Source organism: Ictalurus punctatus, chromosome 23, assembly GCF_001660625.3.
Source record: "Ictalurus punctatus breed USDA103 chromosome 23, Coco_2.0, whole genome shotgun sequence".
NCBI lineage: Eukaryota > Metazoa > Chordata > Actinopteri > Siluriformes > Ictaluridae > Ictalurus > Ictalurus punctatus.
The window spans coordinates 18,802,756-18,828,368 of NC_030438.2; the positions used below are offsets into that span (position 1 = coordinate 18,802,756).

General features: G+C 41.0%; 2 protein-coding genes across 2 annotated transcripts in view; one reads left to right on the forward strand and one right to left on the reverse strand.

The window, feature by feature from the left end:
• Window positions 1–8,681: 8,681 nt before the first annotated feature.
• Window positions 8,682–22,106, forward strand: mex3a (mex-3 RNA binding family member A). Its single transcript, XM_017452759.3, has 2 exons — window positions 8,682–9,225; window positions 12,627–22,106. Exons 1-2 carry the CDS (start codon window positions 8,721–8,723, stop codon window positions 13,697–13,699), a joined length of 1,578 nt encoding a protein of 525 aa, XP_017308248.1. The 5' UTR covers window positions 8,682–8,720; the 3' UTR covers window positions 13,700–22,106.
• The window catches only part of rab11al (RAB11a, member RAS oncogene family, like), a 7,250-nt gene continuing 3,628 nt past the window's right edge, over window positions 21,992–25,613 (reverse strand). Inside the window, exons 4-5 of the mRNA XM_017452799.2 lie at window positions 24,850–24,930; window positions 21,992–22,914 (exon numbers count right to left, since the gene is read on the reverse strand). Of these exons, the coding sequence (XP_017308288.1) occupies window positions 22,775–22,914; window positions 24,850–24,930 (221 nt within the window). The 3' untranslated portion in view covers window positions 21,992–22,774. The remainder of the gene's footprint in view (window positions 22,915–24,849; window positions 24,931–25,613) is intronic.

Here is a 25,613-nt window from a genome sequence, read left to right on the forward strand (position 1 = left end):
TACAGCATGCTCTAGGGGTCATAAAAATGTGTTGCATCATTAATACTTTATCACCAGTTGCCAGTCCTGATGCATTCTGGGTGAATTTACTCTTGTTACTGAGATTATGTCAGGGTATGAAGGATGCGCTGTAAACTGAAGCCAATCTGAAGCTTAAGAAAAGACATAATAATAATAATAATAATAATAATAATAATAATAATAATAATAATAATAATAAATTCAATTCAATCTAAGATGCTGAATGATAATGCACCTGCTTAGTGTACTTGTCTGAAATGAATCACATGTTCTGCATTGAAAAGAAGTGTTTATACCTGGAAGAAGCAGGGGAAAAAAAATACTGTCCTTTCTAACAGGACGAGGTTTGTTTTGTTTGGGGTTTTATTTTAAGAAGACGACTATAAAGCAGTAAATGCTGTAACTGTAGTCCGGTTTTAGGTGTACAGTGATTGCGCTGACGGATGAAGGACGTCTTCGCCATGTGAATGGCCCTGAAATTACAAAGCAATCAATTCATGAATTTGTTTTTTTGTTTTTTTTTGCTTGAACCTTTAAACCTGTGTGAAACACTAAACCTTTCCCATCGATTTATTTATTTATTTATAACTGTGCTCCTTGTGCTATAATACTGGTAATAATTCCACCCTCCATAATAATCAGAGAGCCACCAGATGACTGGATGTCCTCGTCACATGACTTCCCATCCCGAGGCTGTTGTATTCATACACGCTCTCTAATGGATGATGTCATATTAGGTCATCGTTACATATGCACACTGACTGAGCTCTGGCTGAGCTTCAAGGATTAATCACCTGTGATGTAATCGTCTTACAGACAATAGTCGATATCACACGAAGCCCAACTAACTAACCTAGCGCTAACCTGTTAAGAAACGTGATCGGACTCGCCAACAGACATAAAAACAAACAATAAGAGAGAGGGATTTGGACAAAAGAGCAACACACACACACACACACACACACACACACACACACACACACACATGCTGGGCAGAGGGGGAAACACTATCCGTGATCCATAGCTGATATTGATTTGGGCCTTGTGTTCCCAGTGGACACCATTAGTGAAGGCAGATGACCTTTTGGACAGTCGGACTGTCACTTAAACGCTGCACCTGATCCAGCATGAACACACTCCTTTCTGTAACACAGTGAAGGATTGCTAATCAGTTAGTCAGACTTACAGAATATCGACCAAAGGTAGCTGGACGTAAGTCAGCACTATTTTTATACATCTGACCACTGGCATCCAACACTTATTACATCTTATATTAAATAAAACAATGATAAAAATCTATCCATCTATCCATGTGTCAGCTTCAGTCGGAAAGCGTTTACAATGTACGTCTTTTATAACGAGCAAAACATAGAAGAACTTTTTTTTTTTTTTTTTTTTCCCAAACCAGAACTTCAGCTGTGAAGGTGTAGGAGTGGGCGTGGCTACAGCTGCAAGTGGAAGGGGTTTGGGTTATAGAGGTTATATTCATGATTGTAATTTTCTATGCATTACCGCAGTCTTTCAGCTCGTTTGGTGTAAAATCCCATCGCAGATGTGATGTTTCAGCTCCGTAGCTATATTTGCTGACACATGACTGACTTTGGCACAGGATTTTTACTCGATTTAAGAGATGATGCAAACGCCTACAGGTTACAGAAATGACCAGAATCATTGCTCTTTCCCATCCTCTATAGGGTGACATCATTTTGTAATATTAATTCAATCCATTATCGAGAAAATAAATAAATAAATAAATAAATAAATAAAACCTGAAAGTGAACACTGGCTGAAATTCAGCTGTCTGTCTGGCTGGTTAACGTTTTATTTATTTATTTATTTATTTATTTATTTATTTCCTTTTGGGTGTAGCCAGATTTTTTTATTTTTTTTATGCCTGTCAAGATATGTTTCATTTTAGCTTTCATCTCCCTGTGTTTTCGAAATGGGTTTGAGGGCATTTCCAAAATTAATTTTCTGACATTTGGGGAAAAGGAGCTAATTAATATGCTAGATAGTCTTTTTCTTGAACTATATGCGTATTTCACAACGTAGCACCATAGTCCCATCCGTCTACTGTTTAAATCAATAGTCTCCCCCGTGCTTATTTATTTGTTTGTTTGTTTATAAACCAGTACGTCCAGTCCAGTTCAAACTACTGTATAGCACAGCGCTGCTGAATTCTGCATTCTGATTGGTCAGGAGGTGTTGATTAGTTTTCTATAACAGCAGCTGCAAATCCCAGGTTTGCATTAATGCGTGCGTTCTGATACGTTATCGTTTCGGTAGCAACATCTCGTTCACAGGGCCTTGTATAGCAATTGCTTTACATAAAGGGGAAAAAAATGGTGTGATTTCTCAGCAACATGACAAGCTGTGTTTTTCTGTCTTATTAAATTCAGGAGCGGCGGGGGGAGCCGCTGGTGAGGGAAGATCTTGTGATCTTGTTTCACAGACATTCCTCCACATTAAGTGCAACTATAAACGGATAAAAATTTAGGGTGGTTGCTTTTTTTTGTAGGTTTTACCTTTTGTGAAAAGGAAACCCTTTGTTATTGGGTACATAGAACCCTTAAGAGCACTGTTTCTCAGTCCTGGTCCTGGAGCACTCCTACCTTGTGCATTTGTGGTGTATTCCCTTCTCCCAACTCATCAGTTAATCGCCACACACCAAGATGTACAGGACGATGGTACTCCAGGAGCAGTATTAGGAACCTCTGCCCTAGATGGACAAGTTGAGTTAAAGAACCCTTCAGAAGGGGTTTAATTTGGCTAGGAAGGCACAGGAGTGATGGCACCTTTGGTACTATAAGGTGATGGAATCGTACCATGGTACAGGGTACTGTATGGCCAAAAGTATGTGGACACTGGAGTATTGAACATCCAAATCCAAAACCATGGGCATTAATATTGAATTGTTCTCCACTCTTTTGGGAAGGCTTTCCACTAGATTTTGGGGCGTGGCTGTGGGGATTTGTGTTCATTCAGCTCTGATGTTGGGCCTTGCTGGAACAGGTTTGGATCTCTTAGTTCCAGTGAATGGAAATTGTAATGCAAGGCATTCTAATTGTGTTCTTTAAACTTTGTTGCACCAGTTTGGTGAAGGAGCACATGATGGTCAGGTCCACATACGTGTGCATCTCAAAACAATTTGAATATCGTGGAAAAGTTGGCTTTTTTTTCCGTAATTTAATTCAAAAAATGGAACTTTCATATTATTCTAGATTCATTACACATAAAGTGAAATATTTCAAGCCTTTTTGTTTTGTTTTTATCTTCAGGATTATGGTTCACAGCTCACGGAAATCAAAAATCCGGTATCTCAGAAGTATTAGAATAAAGAATTTATAATACAGAAATGTCGACCTGAGAAGACTCTAATCAGATAATTAACTCAAAACACCTTTTTACTAAAAACACCACTGCTCAGTGGTCCAAAGGCCTCTTTTCAGATGGAAGTAAATGCTGCGTTTCATTTGGAAATCAAGGTTCCAGAGTCTGGAGGAAGAGTGGAGAGGAACAGAATCCAAGCTGCTTGAAGTCCAGTGTGAAGTTTCCACAGTCAGTGATGATTTGGGTTGCCATGTCATCTCCCGGTGTTGGTCCAGTGTGTTTTCTCAAGTCGAGAGTCGATGCAGCGTCTACCAGGAGATTTTAGAGAACTTCATGCTTCCATCTGCTGACGAGCTTTACGGAGACGCTGATTTCCTTTTCCAGCAGGACTCGGCACCTGCACACGGTGCCAAAACTTCTAGTAACTGGTTTACTGACCGTGATATTACTGTGCTCGATCGTCCGGCCGACTCGCCTGACCCGAACCCCATAGAGAATCTACGAGAGACACCAGACCCGACAATACAGACGAGCTGAAGGCTATCAAAGCGACCTGGGCTTCCAGAACACCTCAGCAGCGCCACACGCTGATCGCCTCCACGCCACGCCGCATCGACACAGTAATTCATGCACAAGGACCCCTGACCAACAAACTTTTCAGAAGGTCGACATTTCTGTATTATAAATTCTTTATTCTAATATTTTGAGATACAAGGATTTTTGATTTCCGTGAGCTTAAAACAACAAAAAAGAAAGGCTTAAAATATTTCACTTTATGTGTAATGAATCTAGAATATATGAAAGTTACACTTTTTGAATTAAATTACAGAAAAAAATGAACTTTTCAACGATATTCAAATTTTTTGTGATGCACCTGTAGTGTATGAGTAATAATAATAATAATAATAATAATAATAATAATAATAATAATAATAATAATAATAATAATAATGCACACTCTTGGGGAGGGAGGCGAGAGTTAGGAAAAGTTAGTCTGGTTTTGCATAGATTCTTTTAACCCCAAAAGGTACAGACAGAAGAATTCCTTAGGGTGCTAGATCAAACTATTTAAGAGTGTTCGATCGTGATGACGACGATGATGATGATTTAATGCCGTTGCATGCGGCTTTATAAAGAAATGCTTTCATTTCAATGGTGTAACTTGTAGCCATTATATTCCATCGGCCCAGGCGGAGGTTAACTGCTGTGGACTGCTATAAAGTCCCCACTGTGTTATAAAGTCATTACTGTCATCATCGTGTGTGCTAGAAAAGAATCAGAAAATATTCATGTAGATAACAAAACAAAACAAAAACAAACAAACAAACCGTCAAAGATATTGAAAACGAAATAATCAAGTCCTTAAGACAGAAACAGATATATCAGGGGTGACAACTCCGTATGACTTAATAATAATAATAATAATAATAATAATAATAATAATAATAATTGGCACCAGGCGTGGTCATGACAATGGGCTAAGTCTTTGTATGCTCTTTCAAAAAAATAAACAAATAAATAAATAAATAAAAAGAAGAATAAGTCGGTTCTGCGGCGCAGGTTCCGCAACGTCTGTCTGACAAACTCCCTCCCTCCCTCCTTCCTTTCCTCCTTCCCTCCTTCCCTCCTTCCTTCCTTCTTCACTGAGACCATCTCCCCGATGTGTAGCGCTAAAATCAAACCCGCCACGGTGGCCACGTCCCAAAATGAACCCTCCCTTATTCATTAGCAGCGTGAAGTAGTGCGCAAACCCAGGATTTAAGGTTTGGCACGGTATAGGATGCGCTTCTACAGGTAGCCGTGGCGACGGCGCCGGTTTGATGTCGCTACTGTTTTGTATGAGGTTTGGGACGCAGTCATGGTCACCCTGCAACACGGACAGACAGTAAAAGGTAGGCGGAGCCCCCCGTCCCGTCCCCCGTCCTGTCCCCCCCACCCATACAAAAAAAAAATCATATCGGCTCCTTTATTTGTTCCAGTGTCGGGTGCGCGTGAGGCGTGGCCGCTTCAAATCAAAAGCCGCAGGTTCATAAAAATGGCCGAGAGACGCGTTGCACGCGACGCGCGTCTCTCCATCCGTCTCCGTGTAGCCTGTGCGTTATTTAACGTGAGGGTGAGAAATGCGTCTGGAAGTGAATGGGTGCAAACTGCTCCACGGATAACCAAAACAATACATCATTATTATTATATCGATTATTACGTTGTTTTTTTTTAAATGTAGCACCGTTCACACTTACACGCACTTCAAAGCGCTCCCAAAGAAAGGACCGAGAGAGAACTACTGTCTTTAACAAAGCACGTGTTTAGTCGAGTAGTGTCTCTCAGGCTGCTCAGGCTCGCAGCTCGGTAACGGAATGCCGTTAGGAAGGGAAACAGACGCGGCGGTCTGCGCAGAAGGAAGGCGGCTCGCTCGAACTCCGCAGGGAGCGGACGCTGTGAACCAGACGGGGCGGAGCCACGCAGAGCCACGCCCAGTTCGGCGCAGACGGGCTGGGATCGAGGGTTGCCAGATTGTTGTGAACTGGAGTGTGTGTGGTGGGGGAAAAGGCGGGGAGGGGGTACACATACTGGCAAGTAGGAGCTCATTTGGCAGCCTGGGTCAGGCTAAACTCCAGTCCTGTTGAGTCAGAGTCCAGCAGAGTTTAGTGATTTTCCTGATCAAGGAAAACTTGGCTTTCTAGGTTTAGCAGGTGTGTTTTGTGCAGAACTCCAGCTCGCCAGGATTGAGAGAGTTTGGCATCCCTGTTTTGCAGTCTGAAGTGCCATCGATCAAGCAATATATCTTTGAGCAAAGTTGTTTACTTACTTCGATTTATTTATTTTAGAGCTTATAAGAGCAACCTGCACACTACAAGCCAATATCCATCCATCCATCCATCCATTTTCCATACTGCTTATCCTTCACAGGGTCATAGGGGAGCCTGGAGCCTTTCCCACGGAACTCGGGGAACAAGGCAGGGGACACCCTGGATTGGGTGCGAACCTGTCGCAGGGCTCAATCGCACACACATTCACACACTACAGACAATTTGGAAATGCCAATCAGCCTACAGCGCATCTCTTTAGACTGGGGGAGGAAACCGGAGTACCCAGAGGAAACCCCAGAAGCACGAGGACACAGGACAGAGGCGGGATGTGAACCCCCAACCCAGAGGTGTGAGGCAAACGTGCTAACCACTAAGCCACTTAGATACTACTAATATTACTACTGTACTACTACTACTGCCGCTGCTGCTAATAATAGTAATAATAATAATAATAATAATAATAATAATAATGTGGTGGTCAGTGTTGAGCTTGTGTTACTGTGTTACTGTTTTGCACTTTGTTGGTCTCTCCGGCTTCTCCAGTTTTCTTCCCACCTCCCAAAAACATGCCGGTAGGTGCACTGACTACACTAAAATTGCCCCTAGCTACAAATGTGTATGTGGATCTGTGAAGTGCCTTGCTACAGCCCATCCAGGGTATATCCCATATCACGTTCAATACTCCTGGGATAAGCTCTATATGGTAAATGGTCTGCACTTACATGGCGCTTTTTTTTTTTTTAACCTTAGCGGTTCTACAAAGTACTTTACACTGGTTCTCATACACCCATTCACACACACACACACACACACTCACACACCAATGGTAGCAGAGCTGCCATGCAAGGCTCTAACTTGCCATCAGGAGCAACTTGGGGTTCAGCGTCTTGCCTAAGGACACTTTGTCATGTGGAGTCACGTGGGCCGGGAATCGAACTGCCAAACCTACGATTAGTGGACGACCCTAACCGGAATAAAGCAGTGGTGTCTGTCTGTCCGATATCACACATTGGCATGAAATACATCGGTGGATCAGATTGGAAATGATTTTACATTGATACAACATTTCAGGCAAAATTAGATTGGTATGTCCAATAATAATAATAATAATAATAATAATAATAACAATAATAATAATAATAAAGTAAAACAAACACAGAATAGAAAGTAATGGAACATAAAATAGTGTAAAATAAACCCCAGAGGAATTGATTCCTCTATTTAAAAATAATACAAAGATAATAGGTTTTAAAAAGTATTTAAAAAATGGTCAGTTGAGTCGTGGCTGTAAAGTAGTCTGGCGTGAAGTCCCTAGTTTGAGACCAGGATTCACAGACGAGCAGATTGTTATCCTGGGTATCCTGATAATCTATGATATTGATTAGGAAGTACATTTTAGGAGACCGATTAAAGCATGTAGTTTGTATTATTTAAACTGCATTGTCAATCTAAAGGCCATGAGCTTACATTATTTGTTATGTAATATTTTCCTGTATTAAGAATTTCTTCCCACAAGCCATAGCACTAAATAACCACATGCTGCACTAACCAGACACTAATTGCACACTGCATATTATTTGCAACTTGGTACTGTAGTGTATCGACTGCACACTTTCCTTACCACCTGACTGTCGAGGAACATGTTACTGTTGTCTTGTGTACTATTCACTGCTATTCCTATACCGCCTATCATACTGCGCAGTCCGTACATATTCCTGCTATTTATTTATTTATTTTTTAATAGGGACACTTGTACACCTGCTCATTAATGCAATTATCCAATCAGCCAATTGTGTAGCAGTGGCACAATGTGTAAAATCATGCAGATACTGAAACTGGACAGTATCCTCAGATGCCTGATATTGGTTGACAGGAGCGGAACCCGATGTGGTCTTCTGCTGTTGTAGCCCATTCGCCTCACGTTCTGAGATGATGTCCTGCTCAGCGTAGTTGTAAAGACTTCGAGTCAGTTTAAACCGGCTTGGCCATTCTCATCTGACCTCTTTCATCAACAAGGCGTTTCCATCTGCAGAACTGGCGTATGGTTTTCTTTATTTATTTTTTCCGCAGAATTCTGTGTAAACTCTAGAGACTGTTGTGTGCGAGAATTCCAGGAGATCAGCAGTTTCTGAAACGCTCAAACCTTCATTCTGATGTTTGATGCGAACATTATTCGACGCCCTTGACCTGCATGCTTTAATGAACTGTCCTGCTGCCACATGCCTGATTGGATAAACGCACGAACGATCAGTTCTGCCGTTTCTAATCAAGTGGTTTGTAGGTGTATTCTTATATCACCTTTTACTCCATTTTAACAGTTTGGAACTAAATTAATCCACTCACCTTCTAGACTTTGGAATCCTGCACAAAACGGGTGTTGTGAGAACTGTGTTGTCCGGGGTGGAAATCTGGAATCTGGCAACCCTGTTCGTATCCTGTTTGCCTTGTGCACAATGAAAAGCGTTAGGAGCTACAGCAGTGTGAGCAAGAGGGAAGGTCTGTGGGAGGGACCAACAGCCAAAAGGGAGGGAGCAAGGAGGAGGAGGAGGAGGAGGGCGGCGGATGCGCTGCTTCTCCAGTCTCGCTCTTCGCGTCTTTGTCTCACACTCTTTGTTAGCCATGCCTAGCCTGCTGGTGCTGTCAGGGATCATGGAGAAAAATGGGGGCTACGGCTCGGAACTGGCCGCCTCCGGCTTTGGTACCGAGAGCCTCCTGGCGCCGCCCGACGAGGAGGAAGAGGAGTCGCGGGCGCTGCGGGTTGCGCTGGGCCAGCTCTCCTTGCTCGGGCTCGGGGAAAGCGAGGAGGGCGCTGGAGTTCAGGAGCGGAGCAACAACAACAACAATCACCACCACCACGGCCACAGCCACGCCAACAGCGTCGGCGGAGGAGGTGGTGGTGGTGGAGGAGGCGGTGGTGCTGGAGAAGCCGGGATCTTACAAGGCAAGAGCAAGTTGTGCGCCCTGTACGAGAGCTCCGGTTCTGAGACCAAAGCGCGCGGCTGCAACATCACCGAGTGTGTGCCCGTGCCCAGCTCGGAACATGTGGCGGAAATAGTGGGCAGGCAAGGTAAAGACCGCGATTGTTTACACTGTTTCAACTTGTAACGAGCTCACGAGGCACACGCTCCCAATCAGGGTGTTTTATTATTATTATTATTATTATTACTATTATTATTATTATTATTATTATTATTATTATTATTATTATTTAAATACAATATTGATCTTGTTTTTATAATCCGTGGAAAAAAGTGGGAGTGGTGGTCCTGTTTTGTTATTCAGCTCACATTGTGGCCATTCAGCAACATTTTACAGTGTAGCTATATATATATATTTATATATATAAAAAGCTTTTTCTTTTTCCAGAAATGCTACCTCTCTTGCAATGTGTTGCAGAGAAACAAAACAAAACAAACAAACACAAACAAACAAACAAACAAACAAAAAACCCCAGCAAGGGGCGTTAAACCTCGTGGTCGCGCTGTTCCAGCTCCGCGCCATCAGTGTCCGTGTGCAGACGCGCTTCCTTTGTCGTCTGAGCGCCAGGGACGGAAAGGGGAGGAAAAAAAACAAAAACAAGTCCTAGCTTAAAAACGGCTGGTTTAAATTTTATTTAAAAAAAAAAAAAAAATACAAAAAAAATAAATAAAAAAAAAAACAACCCAGCTTTTGTAGTCAGGGTGTTTGATTTGCATGCAGGGTTAACGAGTAGCGGTTTATTTTTTGTCCGTTTTAGGTTGCCTCGAGAATGAATGTGGATGCAGTGTGTGTAGTTGCGTCTTTAGTGTCGTGGATTTCAAACTTGCTAGAGAGAGAAAGAGAAAGAGAGGACGCGGCTGTCAAGACAAAAGGCGCGAAAGTGACAGTGCGACGACGCAAGGTGGTGATGTGTAACTAAAATCAGGCTATTCATCAACCTCAGGAGAAGCACTGAAACCTGCCTGAACGGCGGTTAAAAGTAAGGAGATCCTCCTGAATGACGTTATGCTATTGTTGGGCCAACAACATTCAAGTTGAAGCAAGGGAGACTGAGCCTTGTTGGACTCGTGGTGCTTTTTTATTGTGTCTGGTGTCTTAATCTCATTCAGGGGTTTGGGGAGGGGGGGAAAAAAAGAAAGAAAGAAAAAAAAAAAAAAACAGTTGTTCCTTGGGGTTAGGCATCCTGGCTTTGTTCAGTGCACAGTGTTTACTTGGAGCTGATGAGATAAAGAGAAATGAAGATGAGTGAGCTCAGAGTCATTGCTCACAGGAGGAGGGTCACGCCCAGGCAGCCGTCACCTCATCCATCCATCCATCCATCCATCCACGTGTGCTCAGGGGTCACGGAAGGCGCTCGGGCTTTTGCGCATGCACACTTTAAATACGAAACAACATGCAAAATGAAGTCCGCCGTGCATGCGGACTCATTCGAATTTTCATCAGAGCTCCTACATGTTTCCATACTGGTTTTGACGGTTGATGTGAAGTGTGCCCTTGAATTTCTAATGGTGAGGCGGAGGAGGAGTGGCACGGGGCAGGGCCTGGCAGTCCAAGTGCAGCACCGGGCATTGCCTGGACTGTAAAGTGCTGATTAGGTGGATTTTTGGGGAAGAGCTTCCTATTTTGATTTGGTGCTTTAATAGCAAGCGTTTCAGCTGGTGAACACGGCTAGAGATGGGATTTGTCCATCTTGTTTTTTTCCTCCACTGTGGAGGAAATGGTAACAATGGTTTATTGTATTTATACCACTGACTTGTCCGCTTCAGCTGGAAAGGGGGGCGGGTGTAAAATTCAGAAACTGCAAGCAGTGTGTGAATGCTCTGCTCTTTTTTTTTCTTCTTTTTTTTCCCTTTCCTCCTTCTTCCTCTTCTTCTTCTTCTTATTGTTGTCGTCCCCCCCCCCCCGTCACATTTCTGTGTAAATGCGGATTTATTTACACGTCGATGATCAGCACAAACACACTCATGAAGTAATCGTTACTCGAGCTTGATCGATGGATAAGCAACGCCACTCGTCGCCTCTCTTCCATCATTCATTGTTCAGGCTGAGCGATGTGCTTGGCGTCTGAATGGTCGTAGTAAGCGCGCTCCATTCACCTGCAGCGCCTGCCAAGTCTGCTCAGGAGGGCTGTACTCACGCACCATGCCGTCGCTCGACTACACACTCCGTCCAGGTTGTGTTTTTTTAGTGGCTGCTGTACACAGCATGCCACGAGCCAGATTCACAACACGCCCCTCGGCCAGCAAAACAGCAGCGGCCTTTGCTGTAGAAGCATCCCAGATCACAGAGACGATCGATATGCTGGACACGAAGCGCCAAAAAAATAAATAATAATAAAAAAGAAAGCTTCTCTTACACAATACTATATCGGGAGATATTCCGAAGAAGGATTGGACGATGAATTTCTATTCGAGCTTACGTCCTCGACATGCACGCTGTGCTGTGTGCCCTCACTTGACCTTCTCCTTCTTCCCATAATCAGCAGGTCATAAATAGATAAAGTAGCACCTCGTAGAGAATACAGGTGAAGATTTCCGTCTTGTGTTCATCTGCAGTGTTTGTACTACAGTCACTGCTGAAACCACTTTTTTTTTTTCTTTCTGCCCCACAGCATCGCTTATTATTCCTGAAGAAGAAGAGAGAGAGAGCAAGAGAGAGAGAGAAATCACACTTATTCTAGTTATTTATATATTTAATTAGCTTAGAATGAGCAGACAGTAGCGAGGAGCTCCAAGGGCCTGTTTTGGTTTATTATGACAGCAGGAAAATTATACGAAAAGATTTATCAATCATCGTTACAAACACGGTCTGATATTGCTAATGATGGTTTAATGAAATAAAACTTCACCAAAGCCTGGTAGAAATAGTGGGAGGAAAAATCTAAAAACTATACGACAAACTGCAGATCTACACGATCTATTGGACAAAACTGTGGACACGTGAATTTCCTAATTATTCAGCTTGGCATGGAATATTATAATTTCCTCAGATGTGGATCTGTTTCAAGGTGACCTTTTAAGACAGTTTATTATTATGTAATAAAAATGTTTTGTTTTTTTTTGTTTTTTTTGAGTGCAGCATTCATATAACGTTAAGTATGAGAAATCTAGTTAGACTAGACTTGGAACAATTCATCATCGCCATCGTGTTATAGCGATACAGGACGTTTGTTTCTTTTTCCCCGTATCGCAGTTTGTTAGTATCATTGTAAGTTTTTTTTTTTTTTTTTTTTTTTTTTTACAAAACGTCTGAGAAACATGACGTCGTTTGGTGCCTTACATCGGTCAGTGTGTGTTTGAAAGTAGTTAAATATTTCAGATAAGTCATGAGTATGGTTACAGGTCTAATTTATGCTAATTTATGATGCTGATTCCTTGATAAATAAATAAATAAACGAGCAGCTTCTTAATTAACACGGACACCTGTTGATTTCAGGGTGACAGGTGATTGTTGATCAGCGTCACTCATGCCACTCCGTTCACTTTGCAGGTTGTAAAATCAAAGCCTTGCGGGCGAAAACCAACACCTACATCAAGACCCCGGTGCGGGGTGAGGAGCCCGTCTTTCTCATTACCGGTCGCAAGGAAGACGTGGCGTTGGCTAGACGCGAGATCATCTCAGCGGCTGAGCACTTCTCCATGCTGCGTGCATCCCGGAACAAGCTGGGCGTGTCATTTAATGGTTCTCCCCCCGCCCTGCTGCCAGGCCAGACCACCATCCAGGTGCGCGTGCCTTACCGTGTGGTGGGCCTGGTGGTGGGCCCCAAAGGCTCCACTATCAAGCGCATCCAACAGCAGACGTGCACGTACATCGTGACTCCGAGCCGCGATCGCGACCCGGTCTTCGAGATCACCGGTTCGCCGGGCAACGCGGAGCGAGCGCGGGAGGAGATCGAGGCGCATATCGCTTCGCGCACCGGCACCCTCCACGACCACAACAATGAGAACGACTGCCTGGCCACGGAGAACAGCACCAACGGTGGGCCGGAGAGCCGCCTACAGCACGCATGGGGGCTTCAGGGCGGTCAGCGCAAGCCACTCGCTAGCAGCTACCGCCAGAATTTCTCCGACGCCGTGCTGGGAGGTACCGGAAGCGGAAGCGTTGGAGTCGGTATGGGCATTTACAGCAAATCCGACTTCTCGACCCCTACCAACGGAGACAAGCCATGCTCTTATTTTGGTTCTGAAGGGTCCCAGAGCTGGGGTGACCCCGATTATCCCAAGCAGGTGGCCTACTATGTCCAGCAGCGCTCAAAGAGCTTCGGAGGCCTGCCCTTGCCCTTGACCAGACTGTCTCCGGGTCTTCCGGAACCTTCTGGAAACAGCAGTGCCGGATCCACTGGCATAGGGTCAGCCCATGCCCAGGCTCGACGTGCCCACAGCGAGCCCACCTCGACCCGAGACTGCATGACTTGCTTCGAGAGCAAAGTGACGGCCGCTCTGGTGCCCTGCGGCCACAACCTCTTCTGCATGGAGTGCGCCATCCGCATCTGCGAGCTGAACCATCCCGAATGCCCCGTCTGCCACACGCTCGTCACCCAGGCCATCCGGATCTTCTCTTAAAAAGGTTGTTTTTTTTTTTGTTGTTGTTGTTGTTTTGTTTTTTTTGGTGCATTGGTTTTAACTAGATATTTTTTACCTACTTTTATTAGTTTAGCATTTGTTTGGTCAGTATTGGTCAGTATGCCCCATGTACGTCTTGCTTTTTTTCAGAAAATGAAAAAAAATCAAAACGAGCAGATATTTTAGAAGACACTGCTTGCTTTACTAAAAAAAGAGTAAGAAGTATTTTCAGATTTTTTCTTTTATATATATACACACATATATGCATATATATTTTATAAACTTTTGTTAAAATGGGGAAAATTTTAACTCAATGTTCGTTTTTTTTTTTTTTTTTTCTCTTTTCTTGGCTGTTAATTTATTTTATTTTTTACTGCTGCTGTTTTTCCACATGAATTGCAATGTGGGTAGAAACAGAAGAAATAATGTGAATGTTTTACACTTTGTTTTATTTTGGAAGTTATTACCATTATTATAATTATTATTATAATATATATATATATATATACATATATATTACTATTATTATTAACGTTAATTTTTACGATTGGAAAGAATATAGTTTTACATCCCAGCATTTGTCTGCAAATAGACAAAGATGCTTTTTAAAGGTAAAAGTAGATAAATGACTGAATCTTAAGTCTATCATTGCACCTTAAAACTGATAGCTTGATTGTCACTGGAAGAAAAAAAAAAAAACACACACACACACACAAACACAAAAAACCGTATTTGTTTAATCCTGCTTTGTGAAGATCCGGATCTGGAACACACTCACAGGACTTTGTGCATTCAAACACTTAACTTCAATAGCAAACTATAAAAACAAAATCGACACACAATAACTAACAGAAATATGGGTTTTGTTTTGTCTTTATAACAGTTTTGAATCGGTGTTTGAGGGATTCTGGGTTTTGTTTTACAAAAATTGCACACGTTCATAATCTATGATATAACGGTGGGAGGGGGGAGGGGGTTGTGATGCATTCTCGCTTTACACCTCTTGCATTGTAAAAATGAAAAGGATGTCCTAGTATTGAGCCATAAACTGACCAATCAGTTCAAACGTTGGACTTACAAAAGAGGCATTTCCCCGTTTTTTTTTTTTTTTTTTTTATTTCATTCACGGTTTTTCCTCCTCGACATATTGGCTCCGATGAATACCCTCACACTGTCATGTTTAACTTCTCGGCGAGCGGTTTTCCATCGTGGATGCATGAAACGTAAACGGAACGTGAAGGGAAGGTACCCGCTAATCTGAGCTTGAATAGACCCTCCACAAAAGGAAGAGAAAGAGTCTCGGAGCTATAGTAGGAAAATTATGCAGCTCCCCCAGTCCCCACATTTGCGAGGTGCCTGCTCCCTCTCCGTCCTTTATTGAAGCCGTTCATGAGCAGGTGTTTCATATTGTGACCCAAGGTTTTTTTTTTTCCCCCCTAAAGGGAGTGTCCTGATCCCACTCGATGCTTAACCGTCCCCTTACTAGGCTATAATGACCACAACTGCTCAGCTAAGCAGGCGTATTGTTTTAACGCAGCGGTGGGACGTTCCCCAGAGTGCGCTCTCGCCCAATGAGGAGCTGGTAATTAGTCATGTGACACAGACCAGGTGCAAGCAACTTGGGGAAAGTCCGTTTTGCCACGGATGCTCCGAAACCCCGTGCTGCCCTTACTCCCCCTCCGTACCAACCTCGCAGAAAAGCTTCACTAGGTGCAGCTGGGGCCCCTCCCTTCAGCCCCCAACACTCTCGCGCTCTCTCTCTCTCTCCCTCTAGTTCTCTCTCTCACCCTCCCTCCTCCTTCTGCTCTCCTGCTCCTCGGAGCTTTAGTATTCCCACTGAGGAAAGGGGCCTCCTTTGTCCTGACGAAGGGGAAAAAAAAAAATCCCAAGTGCAGATTTTATTTCAGAGAGAAAGAGAGTGCACATGATGGCAGGCTTTCTATGTAGCAAACAGTTATTTGTTCATTTTCTCCAAGGATGCAGATCACTCTAAAAATTGTTGCTTTGTTTACGATAAAAACCTGAACGTTCCATTGGCCCAAAAAGTAAAATTGCAGACAGACGGTAATCGTTCTTATTTAATGCTTTCGCTTGCACTCAAAAAGTTCAGTCCCTCCCCAAAAGAAATCGGCAGATCTGACGTGTCCGAGAGGGAGTGCAAGTCGATCGAAGTTGCCATGGAGGTTGCTTTTTCTTTTTTTTTTTTTTTTTTTTACATTATTCGCCATGTGCATGACCATCCCGGTGCAACCACCCCAACTCGCCAAACCCCCACCAAGCCCCAAGCCAAACGGCTACAAGGCAGCCAATGGGAGCAAGACATCCAAGTCCAAAATGAAATCAGACAATTGATATTGACAGGAGAGCTGGGTGGACACGCCCCATTTAGTGGCTGCTGGAGCTGAATCAAATTACACACCCACCCAGTGAGCCCTGCATATCAACCTAACGGATTTTTGGCTGAGAGGATTAGAGCATTTGCAGGATAGGCAAAGTCTCCATTTTTGGGATTTTTTTTTTTTATGCCCTTCAAGATGGGCTGCTGCATAAGAAAGAAAGAAAGACAGACAGAAAAGAAGGCACTGAGAAATGTAGTCCATTTGAAATGGGTCGGTTTTGTCCCTTTTGGAGACCTCATGCGCCGCTGCCACACGTGTGGGACTGGTCGGGTGTCCGGGTAAGCTCACGAACGCTAAACGATAGCGCTAGTCGTACGTTAGACAGTCCTGATAGTCCGTCAGGAAATTCAGAAGAAAAAAAAAAAGTGATTTTATTTAACGGGAGGGAACTTGTCATGAACCGTATGAACATTCCACCAAACAAACTTCAGTTTGTTTAAAGCATTTAGACTTTTTAAACGTCAAAAGGATAAACATCAGAATCGAATCTAATTTACAGTGCTACACACGGGCATTACTATACAAAGAATTCAAGCTATGAAAAGCACTTACATTAAAACACTTATGTCTGGATAAGAGAGAAGCACCTTATAGATCAAGACGAGCAGCATGTATCTGAAACCAAACAACTGGAGAGCACTGTAGACATCTTCGAATTAGTTTCTTCTTTCTTTCGTTGCCGTTCCAACCAAGTTCTTTCACATTGCACTGGTAGAAGACGAGCGAGTAAACGAATCTCTCGAACGCAATTCGGCCGACGCAGGTAGCTACGCTTCTCTTAAAAACAAAGTGCAAAGCACGCTTTGTTAACTCTTTCACGATCAGCGCTAAATCAGGATAAAACCACGGCCTATTTGGAGGAATGAACGTACGCAGGATTTGTGTCTTTCTTTCCTCGTCAAAGCCAAAACTGCTAGAAAAATTATGCAAATCACATTCAGTGGCTTGGAATTTTTTTTAGAAAACTGTGCCCGTGTCGATATTTTTCAAGAAAAAAAAAAAAGAAGAAATGTATTCCTGACTCCTCGTGTTCTTCAGGTGAGGGGAATACATACTAGCAATAACAAACTATATTTTAACAACAGATACAACAATGCGTAGCTTTCAAAAGTTGTACAGAACTTCATATAGGCATTGCTTATTAGGTAAAAATAAAAAAAATTTAAAAACATTTTCTTAAAACAAAAGCTTGCACATTGTCCGATACTTAGAAATCCACCATTCCAGACTATTATCGTCGTATTAGCGTCGTTTCTCTGACCCATAACGAATCATTAGCTGATTTTAGTACATACGGATTAAACGTGTTCTCAGAGTAACTTTTGGACAGCGATTCCGCATGTTTTTGTTTTGTTTTGATTGTTTGTTTGTTTTTGTTTTTTTCCTTTTTTTTTTCTTCCCAGCAAATCACTGCAAAGAGCCAGGTACATTTTTAACAGAGTAGCATTTATTTGCTATTAAAAATATTTGTATTTACTCAAATATATTCGGAGATAGCTATATCATTTAAAAAAAATAATAATAATAATAATAATAATAATGTGACTACCATAGGCATATCGTGAGAATATATTTCAGTATTTAAGCCAATTATGAAACTATTTTAAAAGTTCTAAAACTCTTTTGTTGGACAGTTTGTTTATATTATAATGGGACTAGTTATAATCCCAATAGAAGGATTAAAGTTTAAGTTAAGAGTGTTTATGGTAGCCAAAGAATTGAAATGAGATTCAAGGAAAAGAAAAAGTGAAAATATTAAATATAGCACTAAATAATGAGGGAGAAAGCCTTTGGAAACAGGGCAGTTCAGCGAACGTACATAAAAAAATAAAAAAAAATTAAAAATAAATTATTTTACATTATTGGGTGAAGATATAAAATCTACAAAAACCTGTACATCAATTCAGACCAATGAGTCATGATGACTACAATCCGAATAATGTTGGACTTCGTGATCGTGATGTTGACAGTAACAACAACGACGAAGAGACGTACCTTGCTATAGCTAATCGAAATCCTTGTGCTAGACGTGTTAAAACACTACAGGGCTACAGATTCAATCTGTTCATTTGGGAACTAAAGGGGAAGGAAAGGTTTTTTCGTTTCAGTGCCAACGCGTTGTATTTTGTGAAGGTAACGTTTAAGAAACTCTTTAGTTTTGGAGTAAGTACATAGTGGTAACGTGGTTTAATAATAATAATAATAATAATAATAATATTAATAATAATCCTTTTAGATCCGTATTGGTTATGCATGCTGATTTATTACAGAGCGTTTACCTTTTTATCAGTTCAGATCTGTGGATATAATAGAGCTACATGTTATACAGAGAGCTTTAGTAATGACTTCATCTAGTGTTTGAACTAATGACGTATTAAGATTCCCCCACCCCCACCCCTCCCCCCCTGAACTTTTATCTATCTATTATAGTATCTAATGCACAATTACATGGCAGTCACAATATTTCCATAAAGCTACAATCTAACCTTTTTTTTTTTTTTTTGGGCATAGTGTTGATATTGACATCTATGGAATTTTAATTATAGAACTAGAAAGAAATCACTCTGACGTTAATCCAGTTAGCAGGACTGCAGGCGTTTATCTATAAAACAGCAGCAAAGACACTAAATGCACTAAAGCAATTCTAATGCCTTGGAAATATAGACAGGACGGTGCATTCGAATGTAAAAAAAAAATAAATAAATAAAAATTAAAAAAAGGAGAAAAAAAAACAGAAAAAGGAAAGAAAAAAAAAAAAACAGCACTCCATCTGTGTATGATTTGCCTTTTTGAACCATCAGAAAGAGAAAAGCTTTACGTTTTTTGATGCCATGGTTTAGGGAAAGTCGTTGCTCCACCGTATCTGTTTAGATTCTCCCTATACAAAGCAAGTAAGGGGGAAAGTCTTATAACATTTTTCGTAAGATTCTATTTTGCTAACATGGGTTATTATTTCATACAAAGAGGGAGAGGTCAGTATCTGGATGTTATTTATGAATATCTTAAAATGAAGCAAACATATTTATAAGTAACTTCGAGACGTTTTGTTTTTTAATTAATAAAAAAAAAAAAGTTAATATATTTCTAAAAAAAAAAAAAAACACGATGTTGATTTCTACTAAAATTAAGATTATAGAATTTTTTATTTATAAATAAGTAAAAAAAAAAAAAGTTAGATAAATCCTTCGTACCTCTGACGGTGTAAAACGAGGTGGGCGGTAGGGGCTTTTACAGGATTATATTTTAACTTCAGATTTTCAAGCGTTAACGATGGAATAAGTTCAGGAAAAAAAAATACACAAAAAAAATAATAATTTTACAAATATTTTGTAGGATTAGGAGGTATTTTAGTCTCAAGTTTGTGCCTCAATCACATTTTAGCACTGCATCAACACTTGGCACACGTGTTGTTTGCCTGCTGTACTTTAACTAACCCCATACTGCTGACTGAACACAATCCTTTACTCCCTCATTTCTGGTTTCAATAATGTCTAGAATTTTATTTATTTATATATATATTTTTTTGGGGTTTTGTTTCATTTCTTTCTACTTTTAAACGCTTCATCTGTTTCGACTACAGTGAAGTGAAAGGGCGTCACAGAGGTGTGTGGAGTGGAGAAGCAGGTGGATAATTGTGCATATACACACTTTTTTTTTTTTTTTTGAGCATACATCTACTACATTCTGGGAAATACCACTCCCCTCCCACCCCCCGAAAAAATAACAGGGTGCTTTGAGTGTTATGAACAAAACATTTCATTTAAAAAACAAACAAACAAACAAACAAAAAAAAAAAACGCCTCGACATTTCCGCTTCTCTATCTCAGTGTAATGTAGTAGATCTATGCCGATATCAGTAAACACAGAACACTCATATATTCTCCAACACAGTAGTTTGCATGTATCTTGTATCATCGCCAGGCTGGATAACGGTACTAAAGATGTTTTTTTGTTGCATACAAGTGAAGGCTTTCTGTACACACTACACTAAAGGGCTGATGAATACTTGGTTGTGTATTTATTTTTATTTGTTTGGGTTTTTTTTTGTTTTGTTTGGTTTCTGCTTGTAGATTTTCATCACTGACAGGAAAACACACGTAACAGCGGATCGTTATGTTTTTAAGGATAGCCTCAGCTCTTACATGGTGAAATTGTATCTCGACTGTTTTGACTTCATAATGGCAAAGCTAATTGTGTAGCGTGGTTTGATTTGTTTCAGTATGATAGTGACACAAAAAAGGGCGGGGCGGGGGTTTAAGGGGTGATCATGTTCTTTTTCGGGCTTGCTTTGGATAGGGTAACTCCGCTCCAACGGTCTGTCTTTGGTAGCTTTCAGAATCTTCCGACTCAGTAGAAAAGTTTAAAAAAAAAAAAAAAAGATTAAAAAAAAAATAATAAAAAGTGTTTCATATTAATAAACTCATGTAGTGGTCTTAGTGCATTAGTTTGGACCGGCATCTCCTGCTCTAAGTGTTTAGGTTCTTGTTGGTGAGTGAGAAAGGTTCGCCATACCATAGGGTTCGTTTTTGGCTAGCCAATACTTCAAAGACCTTGTTAATTTTCTTCTTTTTTCAAAACCTTTGGTCGTTCATACGGTGCCCACACGAGGCATACAATTTTGCAGGTTTATTTCTTAGCAAAGGTTCTCTGTGAGTTAATTTTTGTTTGTTTGTTTTTATATTTGACCAATGTATGTATACCATACTAGTTTTTGTTATTTTGTTACTTTCCAAACATGTATTGTAAATGTTTCTAATAAAAATCAATTTAATAATCTTGATGAAATCTGCTGGAATCTCTGATCCGACGCCGGCGTTAGACCGAGGAGACAAGCGGCTAAAAGCAAAACACAATATATTTATATTATATCCAAATATACACATTTATTAAGCAACATAAAGTTTCCTTCTTACATTTCATCCCTTCATATATGAATGCCACAAATGTTAGAGAGGGAAAGAAAAAAAAAAAACAACAAAAAAAAAAAAAGACGCCACTTTTTAATTTCACTTTTGGGTTCATTTTACGAAACCAGAACAAGATGGAAGCTCCCAAGGAGAGATCCGTGTTTTCCCCTGGTTACTAGACGATCTTTTAATTTAGCATTTCCAATTTGTTTTTGGTGCAATAACGCAGTGTTTAATCTCGGAATATTTTACCTTTTCCTCGGTGAAAAGTACTGCTGGTTCTCGAGGATTTCTAAAAATGCATAAAAACACCTTGACGCATCAAATCTAAAAACGCTTGAGAACGGGGTTAAAGTCAGCGATGAACGCTAAACATCACGGGTTCTTCACAAACCCGTAATGTGATTAAAAGACTCCTCCTAATTGACGTGAACTGAAAACTGCACTAGAACTACAGACAAAACGACCTTCACCGGAGCTCTACCTTACCTTGAAAAAGGGATAAATCTGACCTACCATGACCTCCATTTCACCATGACTCCAACCCAGGGAGAAAAGGACGGCGAACAGAGAAATAGCGTGAGAGATGGGACACAATTAACAGAGATCCCGGAGGGTATGGCTTTCTTCGGGTTACATGCAGTATATTATAGGGATGGGCAATGAGGACTTCACTTACAGTAAGACAAGCCCCTTCCAGTACACCAGAAACTCCTCAGTGAGCAGCTCAGCGTGCCACTGTTGCTCAGTCCTGCAACATAATCCGTCCATGTAAAGGGATGAGCCTGCCTCTGCCTTCCTGTTTCATGCCTCCGTCTTAGTCCAGGTTAAATGACTCACTGATAAAACGGCACCTAGAAATACCTCTAAAGCAAAGCGGATCCACTCAAACAAACATTTTTTTTTTTTAAATCACCCAAAAGGAAACAGCAGGAAAACTCCAAACAAACAAACAAACAAACAAACAAAAAAACACAAACACTTGATTAATTCATGTTACTCTTTACTCAACCCTGGAGAAAATACAGTTAACTCAACCCTTAAATATCAAACAGACCAACAAACACCATCTAAATAAAACACGTGCTAAAAAAAAAAAAATAATAATAAAAAAAAAAAATTCCACAGGCTATCAGGATGTGAGCTCAACAGTGTCATCTCAGATATTTCAATACATCAAATAAATAGAGGGGTTCTTTTTTTTTTCTCTACTTGAGTCATCGTACAAATCAACAATACAGGCAGACGCAGCAGACACAGAGATTAAGTCGATTTTTGTTCCCCCAAGGATCCACTGAGAAAAAACAAAACAAAACAGGAGTTCGCTTCCTCCAGGAGACCGTTTGATAAAAACTAGACCTAAACAGTGCGTAGTGGTTAAAATAGACATCATTTCATTGTAGCACCCTCTTTCCATCTGCATAGGCTTGAGCACGTTCTAAGCACTAGCCGGTGACATGAATCGTTACTTCAGCAATGCCGTTTCTAGTTAGCGTAAAAAAAATAATAATAATAAAAAAAAAGACATTAAATCAGTCTGTGGAGAAAAACAAAACAAAACAAATCTTTTTCACTTTGGTCCCTATGATAAAGCTTAACTTGTTGAACTAGGGCTTAGCCGATAAAGCCTACTGCATGTGTTATGGGGGGGGGGGGGGGGGGGGGATGGGGGGTGGTCTTAATGTGCTTGACAAACAAACTTTGCAACCCCCCCTTGGTCAGCCTTATGTCGGTTTTTACCCATAATCCCATTGTGCTACGGCGGCTGCTTAGTTGTTCTGGCAGCAGGCGCCTTGCTTGGCCGAGCTCTGTGTGGGCTGCACCGTGATGGGCACGACTTTGGAGTTGGGGGAGAAGTCGCTGTCGCCGCGCCCCGAAATTTGCCTCTGAGACACGATGCGGTAGATTGCTGAAAGAAAAACGCACGGATACGTTACGCCGTAACGCCATGATAGACGGGAAAATAAATGACTTCAGTGGAGAGATTAATAAAGAACTCCCGTTCACAAAACAAACACAAAAAGCACATTTTCTAAATTATACAGGCTTATTATACACAGAGCGAAGGCTTATTGGACCTGGAAAAGGATTCAGTTCAAGCCTGTGGCTTGGAATCTGCTGCCACCTAATGGCAGAAATATAATCGAACTCCAGGATCAGGGGCGAAAGATTTCGGTCCTGGAGGGCCAACGTACTGTAGTGTGGTCAAAATTTTTTTAATGAATTTGTAGTCTGATTAATACTCGTAATCTGCCATTTAACCAAAATAAAACTCCGTGACTAAAGGACATTCTCCATTTAATCCATCTAGTATCTAACTATTCTCTCATTTGTAAGTCACGTTGGATAAAAGCATCTGCTAAATGAATAAATGTAAATAGCAAAAATACTGCCGTATCTTTTAAGTAGAACTAAATACTACTATAGCGCTACTAGGTAACTAGCAAAAATACTTCTGAACAAAGGCCAGAATGTATCACGATGCGTGTAGTGCAAATGTAATTATATATATATATATATATATATATATATATATATATATATATATATATATATACACATACACATACATACACACACAACCGGTCAAAAGTCTGGAGACACTCGACTGAAATGTTTCTCATGATCGTTAAAAAGCTTTTGATCTGAAGGTGTGTGATTAAATGTATGAACGCGTGACGTTTTCATTTCTTTCATTAGAAAACGAACATTTTATTTACAAATAAATATTGTCTTAAACACGCGACTCCGAGAGAAATATTCCGAAAAGCAGCCGATAAGAGTCCGGCGTAGGTGTGAACTCCTTTAATACTGTATAAAAAGCATCTCAGGGAAATTCCTCAAGAAATCGGCCAAGAATACATTTCTGAAATTCTCGGCGAAAAGAGCGTCTACTTTAAAGATGCTAAAATATTAAATTATTTTATTTTATTATTTATCACAACATAATTCCCATAGTTCCATTTGTGTTACTCCAGAGTTTTCATGACTTTAAAATAAAATAAAGAACGAGTGTGTCTACTTTTGACCGGTAGTGTATGAGTGTATACAATTGTTTTTTGGTTAAAGGACAGAAAGGTCCACTATCCACCTGACTCACTGAGTGACTAGTAAACCAATTACCACTGCTGGTAATTATCTGGTATATTAAGGCTGCTTTCACACATCCTGTTTCACATGTTTTACATGTAACTCTAATGATCAGGACACTGGGGCTGGGACTGGGGGTCGCCTGGGGGGCAAGTGAGGAAAAAAAGAAAAAGAAGAAGAAGAGAAAAAAAAAAACGCGGATATTTATGACATGTAGCATTGAAGAAATATCTCATTGGCGGTATTCCAAATTTGCAGCGTACCTAAAAAACACCAACGTGTCTAATTCTTGAGACAAATCACCGGGACATGATGTGAAAACTGTGGCACAACTGTACGTACAGTCGAGTCGCATGAGCAGCTCAAACTGTCTTGATTTCCTGCCCCTAAAACTGCGGCGAAGGCAAAACGACCTCCTCGTCACCGGCGTTACAGCAATCTGCATTACGGATAATTATGCATCTATCCTAGAAAGCGATCGAGGCTAGTTAGTTAGCTGATACTAACTAGGACTGGTAAGAGCATTGTTATACTTATGTCACGTGAGCTGCTTTTTCTTCTCTCCACATAATCACATAAGGTGCTCTGGATAGTGCTATTTCTGTTTTTAAAAAAATAAATAAATAAAATAAAAAGGTGTGAAAGCAGCTTATACTCTGAGACATTTAGTGGAAGCGTGAATCCACTGAGCCCCTGACCTGGAGTTGTGCACCTTTGCCCTTTTCGCCTTGATGCCTGGTACGATCCGCCTTACCTGTGAGAATGGTCTGGAAGGCGAGCTCTACGTTAGAGGAGTCCAAAGCAGAAGTCTCGAGGAAGGAAAGCCCGTGTTTCTCTGAAAGATAGAAATCACACAGCAGACTGAAGTCATGGAGTTATCACCAGGCGATGGACACTAAAAGAAATGTGTGTTTAAAAAAACACCACCACCACCTTTATAAATCATGATCCAGAACACCTACAAGCACAAGTGATGTATCTGCCTTAAAACGTTGAGCTGTTGGATATAAAATTGCTGCACGTGTGTGTGCGTGCGTGCGTGTGTGTGTGCGTGTGGTGCTGAACTGCTTTAATGTTCCTTTATGCTTTCAGCATGCAGCCGCTGTGAACAAAAATGTGTTTACAAAAAGCTGTTGTTCTCTCAGATGAAGAGATACCCAGGGAATAATTAGTCTGGAGTAATTTAGTGAGAATAGTAAATATATACGAAACTGTCACGTTGTCTATTTAACACCTGGCTATCGTTATTTCCTCCTTTTCCATTAATAAATTTGAACATACAATACAAATACAGTGATATATATACAGTACAGTTATATACTAGTGTACGGATACAGTGAACTTCCTGCTGAATGAATAAGCAGCTAATCAACAGAGCTGACCCTACGAAACAAGCGTTCCAGACACTGGAAGCGAAGCACATCGCGGAAAACACCGGCTGAGGTGAGAACCCACTTCCACACGCATCGGTCATCGGCGTCGGTTCCATAAACCCTCACTGCGTTAGATGTCTACTCG

What these genes read in the sequence shown, in the direction of transcription:
- mex3a (XM_017452759.3), top strand. Translation starts at nt 8,721, where the DNA reads ATGCGCTGCTTCTCCAGTCTCGCTCTTCGCGTCTTTGTCTCACACTCT. An exon ending in GGAAATAGTGGGCAGGCAAG is followed by an intron (nt 9,226 to 12,626) that starts GTAAAGACCGCG and finishes TTCACTTTGCAG; the next exon opens with GTTGTAAAATCAAAGCCTTG.